This window comes from Rana temporaria, chromosome 7 (genome assembly GCF_905171775.1).
Source record: "Rana temporaria chromosome 7, aRanTem1.1, whole genome shotgun sequence".
NCBI classification, from domain to species: Eukaryota; Metazoa; Chordata; class Amphibia; order Anura; family Ranidae; genus Rana; species Rana temporaria.
In genome coordinates this window covers 167,961,031-167,979,055 of record NC_053495.1, presented here as the reverse complement: position 1 = coordinate 167,979,055, position 18,025 = coordinate 167,961,031, and the positions used below count along the sequence as shown (strand labels likewise).

At 42.6% G+C, this 18,025-nt stretch overlaps 1 protein-coding gene across 2 annotated transcripts in view; it reads left to right on the top strand.

Annotated features, from left to right (window-relative positions):
- Positions 1 to 18,025, top strand: part of LOC120945857 (tenascin-N-like) — a 90,015-nt gene that overhangs the window by 59,286 nt on the left and 12,704 nt on the right. For both annotated transcript variants that reach the window (XM_040360377.1, XM_040360376.1), the window contains 6 exons: positions 1,193 to 1,456; positions 2,836 to 2,966; positions 8,119 to 8,251; positions 11,678 to 11,829; positions 16,312 to 16,408; positions 17,810 to 17,974. In XM_040360377.1, the coding sequence (XP_040216311.1) occupies positions 1,193 to 1,456; positions 2,836 to 2,966; positions 8,119 to 8,251; positions 11,678 to 11,829; positions 16,312 to 16,408; positions 17,810 to 17,974 (942 nt within the window). The remainder of the gene's footprint in view (positions 1 to 1,192; positions 1,457 to 2,835; positions 2,967 to 8,118; positions 8,252 to 11,677; positions 11,830 to 16,311; positions 16,409 to 17,809; positions 17,975 to 18,025) is intronic.

Here is an 18,025-nt window from a genome sequence, read left to right as displayed (position 1 = left end):
GGAAAATTCCTAACAGGTCTGTGCAAATCATGTACAAGTGACAGCTCTGGGTACCGTTCAGCTATTGATGAGTTGCACAATACAACGCACCATTTTTATGTCACTTTGGGTAATTTGTTTGAAAATAAAGTGGCAGCTTGCAGTAAGCGATACAAGACAGAAGGCATAAAAGCATAACTTATCTAAAAGAGAGAGATGTGGAAGTGATTGTCTTGATCTATAGTCATGGATATGTATGGATGATAACATTAGCTGCTGCTGTAATGTGCGGGAAGTGCTAAAACACTGCAATAACAATTACTGCCAATCACAACCCAACTCTTGCTTCCCAAGCTTATTGCGTAGGGGTTAGCATTTAATTTGGTGCTTTCATTTAGACCTCACATTTCCAGACTAGCTACTGGTCTGGCAAGGGAAACACTGTCATCTTAAGGTGACCATACACACATTCTGTAAAACCATGAATCAGACCGAGACAGAAGTACAGTTAAATCACACTTGTTTAATAATAATAATAATAATAAAAAGGTAAAAAGAGTAAGCGTAGTCAAAACATAGCCAGAGTTCAGTAACCGGATCAGGCGGTTGGCCAAGTCAATGTCAGAGAGCCAGAGATAAATGTAGTAGTACAACAAGCAGGATCAGGAGCCAGAAGGAACGCCAGCCGAGCAAGTCCACAACAGGAATGCAGGAGAAAATCTCTGTGATGTTGACAAAGGCGAAGGCAGAGATGAAGTGAACTGGAAGGCTTTAAATAGGTAGGACTGATGAGCAGATCATCAACAGGCCAGCTCAGAGAAGGAAGGGCTGAGCCCAGCCCTGACACATGCTCTGTAATTTTCTGGTGAGAAACCCCCAAAGGGTTAATCACTTATTAAAAAGGATGCAGACACTACAACATTTCTTATCAGAACATTAAAAGTACACCAGTTGATTAAAATAAATTAGTCACTACCATTCAGAATCAATATCCAAGGATACAAAGTGGAGCAAAAAGCCTTTTCTTCAGAGTAGAAACAGGTAAGAATTGGCAACAATGTTTGTTTAAATCCTTGCAATGTACAGAGGACATTTTACCAAAAGTGGAATTACTCCTTAATGATATATAGATACATAATAAGAATATGTTATATTAAGGTTATGCTGTTTGTGCTCCATTTGATTGTCTAACTATATATAAAATGGTTTTCAGGAATTGATGGTCCCAAAAACTTGAAGGCAACAGATGTGGGAGAGGACACTGCTACCCTATCCTGGGAGGCAGCACGTGCACAGATAGACAAATATATATTGACATATTCTGGACTTGATGGGCACAGTGAGGAGGTGACCGTGGGCAAGGATAAGACCACCACTTCATTGACCGGCCTTACTCCAGGCATGGAGTACATCTTCCATGTATGGGCAGAGAAGGGCAGCAAGAGGAGCAGGAGGGCATCTGTAACAGCTGTGACAGGTGGGTTTTATTACAAATCCAAGTGCAACATGGTCATTTATCAACTATCTGAGGGCTTATGCGGGCTCAAGGGGCAGCTGTTTTGGGGCCCCACTACAATGACTGGGCCCGGGGCAGCTGTCCCTTTTGACCTCTGTTAAAGACGGCCCTGGACGAGATATAGGTATTGCCTGTGATCTCCCTGCAACTGACCATTCCCAGAGTTTTGAATTAAAAGGACTTGTTCTGGACTGTATCTTTGTGTGAAGGTGACTACCTTGATAGAGGCAAAACTTTGTTTCTTTGTATCAGAGTCTTCAACCAAGAAGGACAGTGAACAGCACAAAAGTGAAATAACAAATTCTTACTTCAAATCTCCTAGCAGTGCCTTACACTATCAATTTTTTTTCGTTCAACCTATTGTACTGAACGAAAAGAAAACTGAAGTTCTCAGGAGGAGCTCGCTGTACTATCAGATTCCCAGCATGCTTGTTCAACAGAACCCGTCCATTTGGCTGGTTTCTGTCGGACAGGCTGGTGTACACATAGCTGAATGACGGCTAATTGCTGTTAAAATGACTGATAAAATGTGGATATTTCAAGGTTTTGCTTAGGCACAATTAACATAATGTACCCCATAACATAGGAAGTCCTAACTTTTGAGTTTAGTGCCACCTTAAAGCGGAGTTCCGCCGAAAAAAAAATTAAAGTCAGCAGCTACAAATACTGCAGCTGCTGACTTTTACTATAAGGACACTAACCTGTCCTGGGCGCCCGCGATGTCGGGTCCCAAAGCTGATTTGTCCATCGGCTCTCGGGCGTTGCTGCCGCCATCTTGGGTAAGAGAATCGGGAAGTGAAGCCTTGCGGCTTCACTCCTGGTTTCCTACTGCGCATGCACGAGTCGCACTGCACAATCCCACTGTTCCCTGCTGTATTCTGGGACCTGTGTGTCGACCCAGAAGACTATGGCGGGGACGGAGTAGACGGCGGACGTGGCATAAGTCACTGCAGTGATCTATGCCCGGAAGTGGGAGCAAATAACTGTATTACACAGGTATCTGCTCCCTCCTTCTGCCTGAAAGGTGCCAAATGTGACACCGGAGAGGGGGAGGGTTCCAAAAAGCAGAAGTTCCATTTTTGGGTGGAACTCCGCTTTAAGGAAAATATTACTAAATATCTAAAATAAGGCACAAAAACAAATGTGGACAAGAAAACGTTTCTTCAAATGTTCCAGTTGACTGATCCTTTTTTTTTTAGCTAATGCCTGAAATGTACCTCCATAATTATCTGAAGCATGGGTCTTTCCTTTTTACAACTGTCCTATGTCAGAGTTTTTGTAGACAAAAAATGGTTGTTGAGTATGTTATTATTGTATATATTTTAAAAATTATTTTCTAGATATTGATGCACCTACGAACCTGCAAGCCTCTGAAATTACACAGACAGAAGCCACTTTGACATGGACTCCCCCTATTGCTCAAATTGATGGTTACATACTAGTCTACGTGGATGAGGGTGGCAAACGTCAGGTAATCAGAAAACAAAGTTAAGTGTTTAATGAAAGAAAAAATAAAGTCAAGCAGCAAACAGGACCCAATTGAAGCCACATTGTTGAACCTCTGATTCACATCACCTAATCCCATACAGTAGTGACGTCGTCATGCCGGTATTCATAGCTCTATAAGTGTTGTCAGCCGGGATACTCACACCCACCAGTCATAGAGAAGGGGGGTTGAGTAGGGTGACCACATTTCCAAACTGCCATTCAGGGATACCCCCCTACCCAAAACTAAGCTTGTGCTGTAACGAATGACAGCACAGATTTCTCCAATCACAAGCAGGAGCGGGGATTGTGCTTCTCCAGGCATTCCAGGCCAGGACAAGTACTGTCAGTTAGTAAAGCAGTGATGTGGCGGCCTTTTTTGGGGGCATCAGATTGGCCCAGGGGTTGCTGTGTCAGTTTCATTCCGGGACACAGTATTGTTCTGGAATGAAGGTGCCCGGGACAGACCTGCGAAATGCGGGACTGTCCCGGGCAATCCGGAACACGTGGTCACCCTAGGGGTTGAGTAGGGGGGAGTTTGAAATCACATAGATGAAAAAACGAATTATATGGCATTTTCATGAAAGAAGCCTTTCCTTCTACTTTACTACAATAACTAAAATATGAAAAGGCAACATTGTAAAAACTGTAAGGCCTCGTACACACAATAGGATAGCCAGAGGACAACGGTCTGAAGGACCGTTGTCTTAGGTTAACCCAGTGTTTCTCAATTTTCAGTCCTCAGGCCCCCCCAACAGGTCAGGTTTTCAGGATTTCCCTCAGATGAAAAGGCTGTGGTGATTACTAAGGCAGTGAAACTGATCAAATCACCTGTGCAAAATAATGGAAATCCTGAAAACCTGACCTGTTGGGGGGGCCTGAGGACTGGAATTGAGAAACACTGGGTTAACCAATGAAGCTGACTGATGGTCCGTCACGTCCTACACACCATAGGTTAAATAACCGATCGTGTCAGAACGCGGTGACGTAAAACACAACGACGTGCTGAAAAAAACTAAGTTCAATGCTTCCAAGCATGCGTCGACTTGATTCTGAGCATGCGCGGGTTTTTAACCGATGCTTTTGCATACTAACGATCGGTTTTGACCTATCGGTTAGGCGTCCATTGGTTAAATTTTAAAGTTCCTATTTTTTTAACCAAAGGTTTTGACCGATGAAATCGGTCCTTCAGACCGTTGTCCTCTGGCTATCCTATCGTGTGTACGAGGCCTTACAGTCTTACGAAAATTGCATTACAATAAACAATAGTAGCTGAAAATATGCATTTGCCGAATATATTTTGTTGTTCTTCACTTTAATGTTCACCTAATCATCTTGCGTCTAGAACCCATAGAGTGAAAATCTGTGAAAAGCAAGATGTACAAGCCAGGAAAACAATTTCCAGAGCTCCTGTATACTATATTGTATCTATTCACTTTTAGCATTATAATGGCGCTCATTTTCTGATAAAATTGCATATTCTGCCTTTGAAACCCTCTTAAAATGTTAGTAACTGCAGCCCTTTTTCCGGCTTCTAGGGAAAACAAAACCAACCCATAGATGTAAACAAATATTACTGTTCTCTACTTAACCCCCAGTGGTTTTATTTCCCATTATGAGGCCTGCTTTATGTACAGACACATAAAAATATGATTGAGCGAAACAAGCTACAGAACATCTAAAACTCTGTGCGGTAAAGGTAATCACAGCAATGCCAGATGGGGACATAGAAGCTTGCTTTGTTTAAAACTGCTTTAATATCTACGTAATGATCTCAGAAGTTAAATTTGGTACAACATCTGAGATACATCACTGAGATTTGTTAGCAGTTTATTATATTTTTAACATCTAGTACATAGGCACCTTCTTTCTCTAGTCAATTTGTTTAAAAAACAACCAAGCACCTGCGACCGTTAAACACCTGCCAACAATCCTTATTTTTTTTAGAAAAAAACGTATGGTCTGAGATAATAGGTTTGGGAAGTATTGGAAGCATGATTTGTCATGTCCTTAAAGTGTACCGTAAACCTTAACATAACTTCTCTTTTTTTGCACCATTTTGGTGTGTTAAACCTACCATTGGAAGCATTTTGTTATACACTATATTACCAAAAGTATTGGGACGCCTGCCTTTACACGCACATAAAAATTTAATGGCACCCCAGCCTTAGTCCATTGGGTTCAATATTGAGTTGGCCCACCCTTTGCAGCTATAACAGCTTCAACTCTTCTGGGAAGGCTGTCCACAAGGTTTAGGAGTGTGTCTATGGGAATGTTTGTCCATTCTTCCAGAAGGGCATTTGTGCAGTCAGGCACTGGTGCGGATAAGAAGGCCTGGCTTGCAGTCTCCGTTCTAATCGGGTTGAGGTGAGGACTCTGTGCAGGCCAGTCAAGTTCCTGTGACAGACTCACCTGGGACAGAGGCTTTTGGAGGGGATGGCAGGCTAGCCTCTTGCCTACTGACTATGGACCCTGGCTTTTAAATTGGTTATAAACACGTTACAACCACTTTTAACTACAGGTAAGCCTAGATTAAGCCATTTCCTCAACCCCAAACTCACTCATCCATGTCTTTATGGACCTTGATTTTTTTCACTGGTCCAAATCATTTGGTGGAGGGGGGGGATTATGGTGTGTGGTTGTTTTTCAGGGGTTGGGCTTGGCTCCTTAGTTCTAGTGAAGGGAACTCTTAGGCCTCGTACACATGATAGGTTAACCAGAGGACAACGGTCTGAAGGACCGTTTTCAACCGTCAAAACCGATCGTGTGTGGGCCCCATAGGTTATTTAACCATAGGTTAAAAAAAAGGCAACTTGCTTTAAAATTAACCTATGGATTGGTAACCGATAGGTCAAAACCGATCATTAGTAGGCACAACCATCGGTTAAAAATCCACGCATGCTCAGAATCAAGTCGACGCATGCTTGGAAGCATTGAACTTCGTTTTTTTCAGCACGTCGTTGTGTTTTACATCACCGCGTTCTGACACGATCGGTTATTTAACCTATGGTGTGTAGGCGTGACGGACCATCAGTCAGCTTCATCGGTTAACCTAGGACAACGGTCCTTCAGACCGTTGTCCTCTGGTTAACCTATCGTGTGTACGAGGCTTTAAGGTGTCAGCATACCAAGACATTTTGTACAATTTCATGCTCCCAGTTTGGGGATGCCCCTTTCTGTTCCAACATGACTGCGCACCAATGCACAAAGCAAGGTCCATAAAGACATGGATGAGTGAGTTTGGGGTGGAGGAACTGTGCTTACATCAGTATAACGCTTCCTCCAGTCTGAACATAGATATCAGATATTATAGCCGCATAGTGTACAAGACTAACTGACAGATAACTTGTATGAAACTGAAATGTTTATTTGACAAACTCACACAGAATATATACCCCACAGGAGGACATCCCCCTCCTGATCATATTATCCTAACAATACAAACTGCACACAGGAATCTAATTACCATAGCTAAACAACATCCAACATATGCAAGAAACATTAATTTGTTTAAAAGACTAGCCATCTGGACACTCAGAGGTCTCATTCCAGGTCACACTTGCCGGCATCGAGCTCCCAAAGTACAATACACATATGACAAGTATAAACACATCCCCACAGAAGTTTGCTAGCAGGCAATAGGTGTGTGAATTAGCACAATTAACAATTGGTGAAAGACCCTTAGGAGGCACACTAGACCTACATACAATAAACACATTATATCAGGCAACCCCAGACAGGTGGCTTGAGTTGATGACATCGCCATCTGCTTTGAGTCTAACAGTGTGAAGCAGTCACTATTGGTAATGAGGCAGCTAGGCCCTATACAGGGACCCCGGGCCTAGAGTCCCAGAGTCTGTATGTCTTGGGGACACAAATTGAACCCTACGGAATAAGACTGGGATACAATTAAAGTTCGCTAGCTGGATTCAGGTAGATGAGCCTAACGTTAGGCAGGCGTAGCGTATCGCATTTACGCTACGCCGTCGTAAGTTAGAGAGGCAAGTGCTGTATTCACAAAGCACTTGCGTCCTAAGTTACGGCGGCGTAGCGTAAATGTGCCGGCCTAAGCGCGCCTAATTCAAATTGTGAAGAGGTGGGCGTGTTTTATGCTAATAAATCGTGACCCGACGTGATTGAAATTTTTTACGAATGGCGCATGCGCCGTCCGTGGACATATCCCAGTGCGCATGCTCCAAATTACGCCGCAAAGACGTATTGGTTTCGACGCGAACGTAAATTACGCCCAGCCCCATTCACGGACGACTTACGCAAACAACGTAAAAATTTTTAAATTTGACGCGGGTCCGACGTCCATACTTAACATTGGCTGCACCATCTTTTTGGTGGAATATCTTTAGGCCTGAAAACGACTTACGTAAACTGCGTATCTTTACTGCGACGGCCGGGTGTACGTTCGTGAATAGGCGTATGTCGCTGATTTACATATTCTAGGCGTAAATCAGCATACACGCCCCTAGCGGGCAGCGTAAATATGCAATTAAGATACGACGGCGTAGGAGACTTACGCCGGTCGTATCTTAGCAACACTTAAGCGTATCTCAGTTTGAGCATACGCTTTAATTTACGACGGCACAGATTCAGAGTTACGACGGCGTAACTACTGATATGCCGGCGTAACTCTCTCTGAATCTGGCTACATGTGCGTATCAAGGCAGGCGTCCCAATACTTTTGGTAATATAGTGTATCTGTTTGATGAGCACAAAACACTTTAATTAAGGTAGGAATTCAGAGCTGTCCTGTATCCTCTGCTCCTGTCCTGTGCTGCTCCATTTACTGATGGTAGGCAAGGAAAATAACCAGCACTTTTTTCGGCATAGAGGACTATGTGATAGCACTGGGCCAATCAGTACTGTCACACAGGAAGTCTAAAGGCCCTGTGTAAGCCAAGATTCAGAAACTAGGTGCTGCTGGGAAGGATGCATTGAAGTAAACCAGATGCTTTGCTCTGCATGGTTCATCTTAGTTCCTAGTTAGGACTATCAACATAGATAGTAGTAACATGTATTGGTCAGAAATTTTATTTTGAGGAGTTGACACGAAATTCGAAAGATGATTCTTAATTGAGCTGTGGGATGTTGACACCTACTGTTGAAACTTAATTTGTCTATGGCAGGAGGTTGAACTGGATGCTGCAGCTAAGAGTTATGAACTGAAGGGTCTGAAGAAAGGAGGTGACTACAAGGTCTACCTGGAGGCCTACAAAGGAGAGAGAAGGAGCAGACAGACCATCACATCATTCTTTACTGGTAACATCTGTTTTTTTTTACATAAATATGTGTATTTAATACATGACAAAGGATTCCCAGAGCAAGATGGTTTATCTAAAGCATGTGTCTCCAAACTTTCTAAACAAAGGGCCAGTTTATTGTCCTTCAGACTTTAGGGGGGCCAGACCGTGGCCGGTGGGAGTAAAAGTTGTCCTGGCATCAGTGGGAGTAAACAGTGCATGTTTGGCATTAGGAGGAGGAATAGTCCCCCATCATTGCTGCCAATGGGAGGAATAGTGTCTTGCATCAGTGGTTGTATTAGTGCCCCATCGTTGATGTCAATAAGAAAATTAGTACACCATTGTTGATGTCGGTAACATGAATTATGCCCATTGTTGGTGTCAGTGGAAGCTATATTGTCTTGCATAAGAGGGAGGAAAAGTGCCCCAAGGGCCAGATAAAAAGCCAAACAAAGGGCTGCAACTGGCACCCGGCAGCAGTTTGGAGACCACTAATCTAAAGAGGCATCACTGCAGTAGCTACCTATCTAGAGTCTCTCCCCATCTGATTGAAACCTGGGACCAGCCTTCATAGGGAGCTTAGCCACTTCTATGAGTAATTCACTTATGGGTGTAAATTACAACATTAGCTAAAGAGTTTGGCGAATAACAGCTTTTCACATCAAAGGGGGTAGGACAAGGACAGTCTATAAACATGTGAATAAAAACCCTGAGCTGTTAGCTAAAAAAAGAAAGAATACAAAATATCAATACGTAATAGTACATATTTTACTTGACAAAAAAAAAAAAAACATTTTAAACAATTACATTTCTGTTCTTATCACAATTAAAAAATGTAATAAAATATGGATGCAATGCTGCTCATTAGCAGCAGAAGGCAAAGAAAAACGTTTTGATTTCACTAAAATAGACTAAAGTCCTGTACACATGATCCGAATACAGGCTCTTTATATACACTTGAGAATACTGCAGTCACCACATGAACAATGATCCGGAACCACACACAACATCACTGAATGATTACATAATGAGCCCCCAATACACATTATTTTCGTCGGCTATCCGATGAAGCTGACTTTCATCAGTCTTGCCTACACACCATCGGTCAAAAATCCGACCGTGTCCAAACTCGGTGACGTAAAACACTACGACGTGCTGAGAAAAATGAAGTTCAATGCTTCCGAGCATGCATGGATTTTTGACCGATGGACTTCCACACAGACGATCTTTATTTTCTATAGTTTTTTTTTATCCATAGCAAAATTTTAAAACATGTTATATTTTTTTTCACAAACGGAAAACAATTCGTTTTCATCAGACAAACCGATCGTGTGTACAGGGCTTTAGTGCTTGTACTATTTGTAAACTTAAATATGTTGCTGTAGAAGAACAACAGCCATTTAAGTGAAAAACACTTTATAATGGTGGCCCGGTGTAAGAACCCCTGCAAATAGGTCTGAATTATTGTGCTGTAAACTGAACATTAGTTGCATATTGAAGAATAAAATATTATTTGACTATTTGAAGAAGCTTTAACAAGAAAAAAAAGAGAATAGTTACTGTAACGACACCCCGAGTATGAAAGGGATTAAAGCCGTTTAGGATATTCCATTCCTGAACACAAAGGCAGCTACCGAACACTCCAATCAGACAAACAAGAAACCCATATGAATTATCCCCCCCCCCCAAGTACGAGAGGGGGCTCTATATTGAGGGTCAAGCAGAAATCAGACTCTTTATTGAAAGGAATACAGGCTCTTTATATACACTTGAGAATACTGCAGTCACCACATGAACAATGATCCGGAACCACACACAACATCACAGAATGATTACATAACGAGCCCCCAATACACATTATTCTGATTGTCAATACATCCCTTAGCAGACAACAGGTCTTCCTTACCCTAGCCATAACTTTAAAAACAAAGATACACTTTAACATTTAAAGTTACATATGTTTGCTGCATTTCCATTCACCAGTTCAGGTGCGATTCAGGTCCAAAAATGTACAGGCCCTATTTGAAAATTGCACCGTGGCCGCCCCGCAGAGAGCCTCCATTGAGAGCCTGTCACATGTCCTGCAAATTGGATGAGGCTAAAACCGCCTGAGGTAGATGTAAACCCTTACCTTGTGAAACAACCCATTCAGCCACAAATAGCCAGATTCACAAAAGAGATACGACGGCGTATCTCCTGATACGCCGTCGTATCTCTGAGATACGATTGTCGTATCTATGTGCCTGATTCATAGAATCAGTTACACATAGATAGCCCTAAGATCCGACAGGTTTAAGTGACTTACACCGTCGGATCTTAGGCTGCAATTCTAGGCCGGCCGCTAGGTGGCAATTCCATTGCGGTCGGCGTAGAATATGCAAATGACTAGTTACGCCGATTCCGTAGAGATACGCCGCGTAAAACTAAAGCTGCCCTCTAGGTGGTCTAGCCAATGTTAAGTATGGCCGTCGTTCCCGCATCGAAATTTGAAATTTCACGTCGTTTGCGTAATTCAATCGTGAATAGCGCTGGATGCCATTTACGTTAACGTTGAAACCAATGACGTCCTTGCGACGTCATTTAGCGCAATGCACGTCGGGAAATTTAAGGGACAGAGCATGCGCAGTACGTTCGGCGCAGGAACACGCCTAATTTAAATGGTCCCCGCCCCATTTGAATTAGACGGGCTTGCGCTGGGCGGATTTACGATACGCCGCCGCAAGTTTACAGGCAAGTGCTTTGTGAATCAAGCACTTATGCTGAAAACTTGCGGCGGTGTAACGTAAATGTAATACGTTACGTCGCCGCAGCGTAGGGCAATTCTATGTGAATCTGGCCCTTTGTTTGTATATGTAAAAAAACATTATAAATACCTATTTTCCCCCCTTTTCGTGATCACCTTCCTTCTCTTCTCAGCTGAATAAGGAGCTCAGAGAGCTGGAGGAGGAGAAACAGCAGTACACTGGTTATCCCAGTGAATGGCTATGCAGGGGAGGCGTATCAGGACAAGTGTGGTCATTGGAAGAGAGCAGGCTGAGTTCTCAGCATTAATAGAGAACTGATCATGCTGTGCTCCCGAGCTTAGTGTGGTCAGTTTTTAATAGGAAAGCAGAGGGACTGGCAGGAACACCAGGGATTTCACACAAAGGAAGAAATGCAAAAAGAGCAGGAGACTTATTCATAAAGGTACAAGGTGCAACAGGCACATATCAGGAATATGAAATGTTGGGTGTACATATTCTCTAATCTTAGCATCTATAGGAAAATACAGGCAAAGGGTTATTCTTATGTCACTTTTTGAACTCTAATGTTATTAATAGGCCACATTTATTAACCACACTTATTTATGAGAAAAGGGCATGCCAATGCATAAAAAAAGTATTTATAGAGACATTGATGATTTCAGGCATCAATTTTTATGTATGGTTTCTCTTCTCAATACCAGTGTCTATGGTCATTACCTTCCCCGTGGACTGTGTCCAAGTTCGAATGGCGGGCAACAGAAATAGCGGAGTGTACACCATCTACCCTGGAGGAGAGAACACAAAGGGCATTAGAGTGTACTGCGATCAGGATACAGATGGCGGTGGATGGACTGTAAGTGCTCCTAAATCCAATTTGACAATTTGTTCACCCCTTTTTTATCATCTAGAAATGTAAACTAACAATCATCATTAGAGCATTCTACTATAATGTGTAGCTTTGTATGCAAACATTGACTACATTATATGCAGAGCCATCGTTGGGCAATACAAATGACCTATCAGTAGCCTGTAGAGAAGCAGGTAACTTTTATTTATAGTGTTAATACTCTTCCACTCTTTAATATTGCTCCTAAATTGATCCAGAATTGGTTAAAAGTGGACAAATATCTTCCCTTCTTAAAACGTATCCTTTCCTATTGGCTTCACCCCCTCTATACTTGTATTTCTTATCTTACCCCTTAGGGCTACCAGGCTATCCTTACCAGTGACCCTTGCTACCCTTAAAGTGATACTAAAGTCTTGTTTTTTTTCTTTCAAAAATAACAAACATGTGATACTTACCTCCTCTGTGCAGGGATTTTGCACAGAGCATCCCCGATCCTCCTCTTCTTGGGTTCCTCAAGGGAGCTCCTGGCCCCTCCCTCCTGCCAAGTGCCCCTACAGCAAGCAGCTTGCTGTGGGGGCCCCGGAGCCGAGCCGCAGCTCTGTTTGTCCATTCAAACACAAAGCCACGGTTCGGCCCCACCCCCTCTCCCTCCTCATTGGTTAACTGAATTTGATTGACAGCAGTGGGGGCCAATGTCTCAGCCAATCAAAAGAGAGAGTCCGGGACGGCTGAGGCACTCGTGCACAACGCTGGACTAAGATGGGCTCAGGTAAGTATTAGTGGGGCTGAGGGGGGCTACTGTTCACAGAAGATTTTTTATCCTAATGCATAGAATGCATTAACATAAAAAGTCTTCTGACTTTACAACCACTTTAAAACTGACGTTTAGGTATTGCAATTTTTACATAGTTACATTGGTCCAGCTTGGAGCAATGTACCTATGTATGTGCCATACCTGTAGGGTCCCTATAAAACAGCCTTTTTTAACCAGGATGCCTTGAGGTTTCTTCAGGGTTGCCTTGGCAAAATGCAAATTGATCAAAAATTGTATACAAGCCAGCGGGTGGCTCATGCCTGCCGTTTAGTTGCACAAAGACACAGGTTTTCATTATGCACCATAACCATTACAACTCTAGACACTGGCATCCTAACAACTAATGACGTCATCAGTTATAAGGGAGGATGTCTGTTGCCTCCACAGCATCCTTGTTTGGCCCTTCTGTATCCCTCTCCCTCAGCACTGGGGTGACATTAGCAGACGGATGGAGAGAAATTGAGGGGTAAGAGAAAAATTGGAATACTAGTCAGAACCAGTGTACAAAAGTGTATTGGCTTTGGAAGAATAAATAACCTCTAACGTTGGGTGTCCTACGTGTGGATGTTGCTGCATTGTGTAAAGCTATAAGATTATTTTTTTTCATTTTAGAAAGGGGTGCCTCAAGACTGTCCATAATTTTAAAGGGTGCCTTGTGATCGCCTATAATTTTAAAGGGTGCCTTGTGATCGCCTATAATTTTAAAGGGTGCCCTGACTGAAAAAAGCCCACTGGGTGAATGAAAAAAAAACTATGCATGTGTGCCAGTTTAAGTGATTTTACCTTAATCCTCTGCTCCTAGAATAAAAAGCCCATACACACAATGAAAACATCAGAATTTTTTTTTTTTTACCATGCCAGTCTCATATGGAAAACAAATAAGTTACAAAAATTCTCATTAGATAGAATACAACTTCACAAATGATGTGCTGTAATGTATCCTTTAATATGTAACCATACTAATTAAATGAAAATCGTTCGTTCTGTTATCTTACAAGAATTGTTTTTGTGCTTATTTTGTGATATTTTCACATGAACTGTCGTAATCAGCTCTTGAAAGCTGTGCACAAATTATCAGATTATCAGACTTTCTTCCTGGAGTTGGCATTTAAACCCCTCCCGCTCTGCTCGGAGAACACAATGGTTCCTGTCTGTGTTGATTGGGAAAAAAACAATTATCTTTCCTGCAACTCGAGGTTGCAGGAAAGAAAATACCACCGTCCCCTTCCCCTTCCCTTCAATTAGAACAGTGGTTCTCAACCTGGGGGTCGGAATGACGATTTGCCTGGGATCACCGAATCCTGGGCTGTTGCTGAAGCCTGCACCCCTCTCCCAGCCTTTTTGCGGCTGCCCAGCAGGGCTGTCCCTGGAGCCTGTGGCCACCCGGCTGGGCTGTTCCTGGAGCCTGCAGCTGCCCACTCAGCCTCTTCGCAGCCGCACATTCAGTTCAAGGCATGGCTAGGGGGCAGAGACTAGAGGTTAGCTGACTGGTGAGGAATGAAGTGGGAGGGGCTGGAGGAGACCCTATCTTCTGATTTTGGCATAGGTGTCACTGCTACAAGACACCACAAGGTCGGAGACACAGTGAATCCGGAGACACACCTGTGATTATAGTTGCCATTAAAAGTCTCCACTACAGTTTTCAGATCAACAGATGACCTTAATCAAGAGCACCTAAGTTGGCTGATCAGAACTGCCACTAAACCCAACTCCCCCCAGCACTGCCACTCATCCCATTCCCCCCACCACCAAGGAGTAGGATAGAGAATATATGGAAGGTAGAGGAAAAAAGGGGGAGAGAAAGAATAAGAGAAAGAACAAGAAAGACAGCTAGAGAGAGGGATGGGGGGGGGAAAACAAGAAATTAGGATAGAGAGAGATAAAAGGGAAAGAAAAGAGAACTAAGAGAAAGAGTGGTACATCCTAAAATGTACCATAAGGGTTTTTAATACTGTATGAGTGGAAGGGACTCGGTCAGTGCTAAATGTCTGTGGGTTAGGGGTGCAAATTACTTGTCTTGCCTTGGGTGCTGACAACCCAAGCTATGAAAATAATTTTAGTGTTAGGGGTCCCCACAACTTGGGAAATGTTATCAAGGGACCATGGCACTAGACAGGTTGAGAACCACTGCTTTAGAAGCTATAAAGATAAGATACCAGACATTTCAGGTACAATGTATTTTAGTGACAATATTTGGTGCAATTACTGCGCTAAAAAAACAATTGTTGAATGACAGACCAAAACTTTATATTTCACATGATAATAAATTGGAGATGAATGCTGATAAAAAAAACATAATGTGGTGAATGGTATTGTGCTGTTAACGAAATGTACAATCTGTTTTATACAAAACAGGTAAGTTGCGCTAACTAAGAGTGAATGAGGAATATCAATATAGTTGATATAATTAAATAGTGTCCATATATAAAAAATCATAAATGATACAATATAATAAAAAGTTCATAAGTGAATGAATTGTGAATAGATTATTGAATGAAGTTGTGCCCGTGACTGAACGCACAAAAATTCCTCCACCGGTGCAATGAATAGGTAAATGTCTATGAGCTTACCAGAAAGGCAAGCAAGAAAAGCTTGCAGCTGAACTCCCCGGCTAGGGTCTTTAATGGAAGTCCGGATGGTATTCCTCCAATGTAGGTGGATAGATCCGGAATCCGAAGAACATGAAAATAAATATGCAGGCAACAAATAGTGATGTACCGTAGGTATCACGAATAGGCACACCAAGGGAAAGCCTCCACCAAAAGGAATCACCGAATAAGGGGGACTCTTACCAGACAAATGAAAATATGGAGCTTGTGGCCAAACCCAGCCAGGGCCTTTAGGGGTTAACTTCAGAAAGTATCAATCGAAAGCAAACGACTCCCTCGTACAATATTGGCCAAGTAAGTCACCATAAAAAAGAGGAATTCCACATAGTGATGTACCGTAGGGAAACAATTTAATATGGTAGATAACACTTACATAAAAACAGGTAAAAACAGCATGTAATTTCGAGCCGGCCGGCTACTACGAACGCCCGTCCTCTGGACCTAGACGCAGCACGTCAAAGCGTCTCCTCCTCCCGACGTACGTTTCGTCAGTATGTGACGTCGTCTGGGGAACAATCTGTTTTATGTTTGTACTTATCATTTGTCTTAAAAAAAGAATACGAAAAAATGAGCAAACAAGGGAAAGGGAAAATGAATACAAATTAAAACTTTTTGTGCATTAAGACAGGATAAGTTAACGGTATAAGTCTCTGTTATGTGCCACATCCATGTGATATAGACAAGAAAGAGGGATTTGTCCCCTAAATTGGACTTTAAAGGCACTCACGTATAAACAAATTTTCCAAAAATATATATAATTTATTATAAAGTGAAAAACAATAATAGAAATTTGATAAAATTTCGTATTGATGGAATTGTTAATTCTATACATCCCATCAATGCGCAATTTTATAAAATTTTCACTATTGTTTTGTACTTTATAATAACTTATATATTCTCTAAAAAAATCTTTATACGTGAGTGCCTTTAAAGTCCAATTTAGGGGACAAATCCCTCTTTCTTTTGTGCTTTATTACTGCACCCTAATACCTGACCAGCGAGATCTTAATGGTGACGATGAATCATTCAAATCCTCATAACGTACTATCCAACATTTTTATTCAGGTCTTCCAGAGAAGAACCACTGGAACACTTGACTTCTATCAACGCTGGAGGACATATGTGGAAGGCTTTGGAGACCCAAGTGATGAGTTTTGGCTTGGTAAGGACCATAGAGGCTTATAAATCAAGCCAGTGCACAAGGAATGGTTAAAGTATTACTAAAGGCAAAACTTTTTTTTGTTTTGGATAGAGTCAGGGCCGTCTTTAATGTAGATTGGACCCTGGGTAAAAAAAAATTTGGGGGCCCCCCAATAAAGGGCCATCACCAAACTGTTACCACAAAGTTGGGAGCATGAAATTGTCCAAAATGACGCCTTAAGAGTTCCTTTCACTAAGGGGTCAAGCCAAGCCTCTAAAAAAAAACACACCATAATCCCCCCTCCACCAAATGATTTGGACCAGTGAACAAAGCAAGGACTAAGACTGGGATGCTATTAAAGTTCATGTACATGTAAAGGCAGGTGTCCCAATACTTTTGGGAAAATTCTAAATATTAGAGCTGTCACCAGAGCAAGAGATGAGTGTTTATCATCCAATAGAGACAAATGTTGTGGTGACAACTCTCCAAGACGGAAATCTCACTTTGGTATGTCCTAGGGACACAGATTTGTGTTGTGTCTCTAGGACAGGAAGTTAAGGAAAATCTCCGTAGCGGGACACAAACAGCAGGCAATAATCTGATAGGTGTTTTAACCCTGCCCTACTCTATCCTGAATAAAAAAACTAACATTTTCAGCTATACATACACATGAGTACAGACATCGGGCCATATTCTGAGTATAGTTACGATGGAGTATCTCAGGATACTTCGTCGTATCTCTCTTTTTTGGCCCGCGTATCTATGCGAGTGATTCTTAGAATCATTTTCGCATAGATACGCTTAAGATCCGACATGTGTAAGTCACTTACACTGTCGGATCTTAAATGTAATTACCCAGCCGGCCGCTAGGTGGCGTTTACGTTCAGGTCTCATTTGTTTATACAAATGAGCCTGATACGCCGATTCCCGAACGAATTCGCGTCGCGTAACCATCGCTAACGTCGTTTGCCTAAGCGTAAGGTTACCCCTGCTATATGAGGGGTAACCTTACGCCAGTCCCACGTACGCCATGTTAAGTATGGCGTCGGGTCCGCGTCGTCTTTTCCCGTCGGGTACGTCGTTTCCCTAAGTCGTTCTTGAATACGACTTTATGTCAATGACGCACACGTCGCGTCATTGACATTTTACGCCGAGAACTGGAGCATGCGCACTGGGCTATTTTAAGCCCGGGGCATGCGCAGTTCGTTCGAATCGGGGGCACGCTTAATTTAAATACAAGCCGCCCCCTTGGATTTACGCCGGGCCAATTACACTACACCGCCCCAAACTACGGAGCAAGTGTTTGGGGAATACAGCACTTGCTCCTGTAGGTTGGGGCGGCGTAGTGTAAATGGCTTACGCGCCGCCCGCCTAAAATGTACAAGAATATGGCCCATCATCTTTTTGTCTCTGTCATTGTAGGTCTGGAATGGATCCATAAACTTACTTCCACCCCTGTGGCGTATGAACTGCGTGTGGACCTCCGTAATGAAAATGAATCAGCTTATGCCGTTTATGCCAACTTCAACGTGGGGACATCTAAGGACAAGTACAAGCTAACCGTCAGTGACTACTCAGGAACAGCTGGTAAAGCAATCCTTAGCTTATTATTAAAGGTCATTCCACCCAAAATAATTC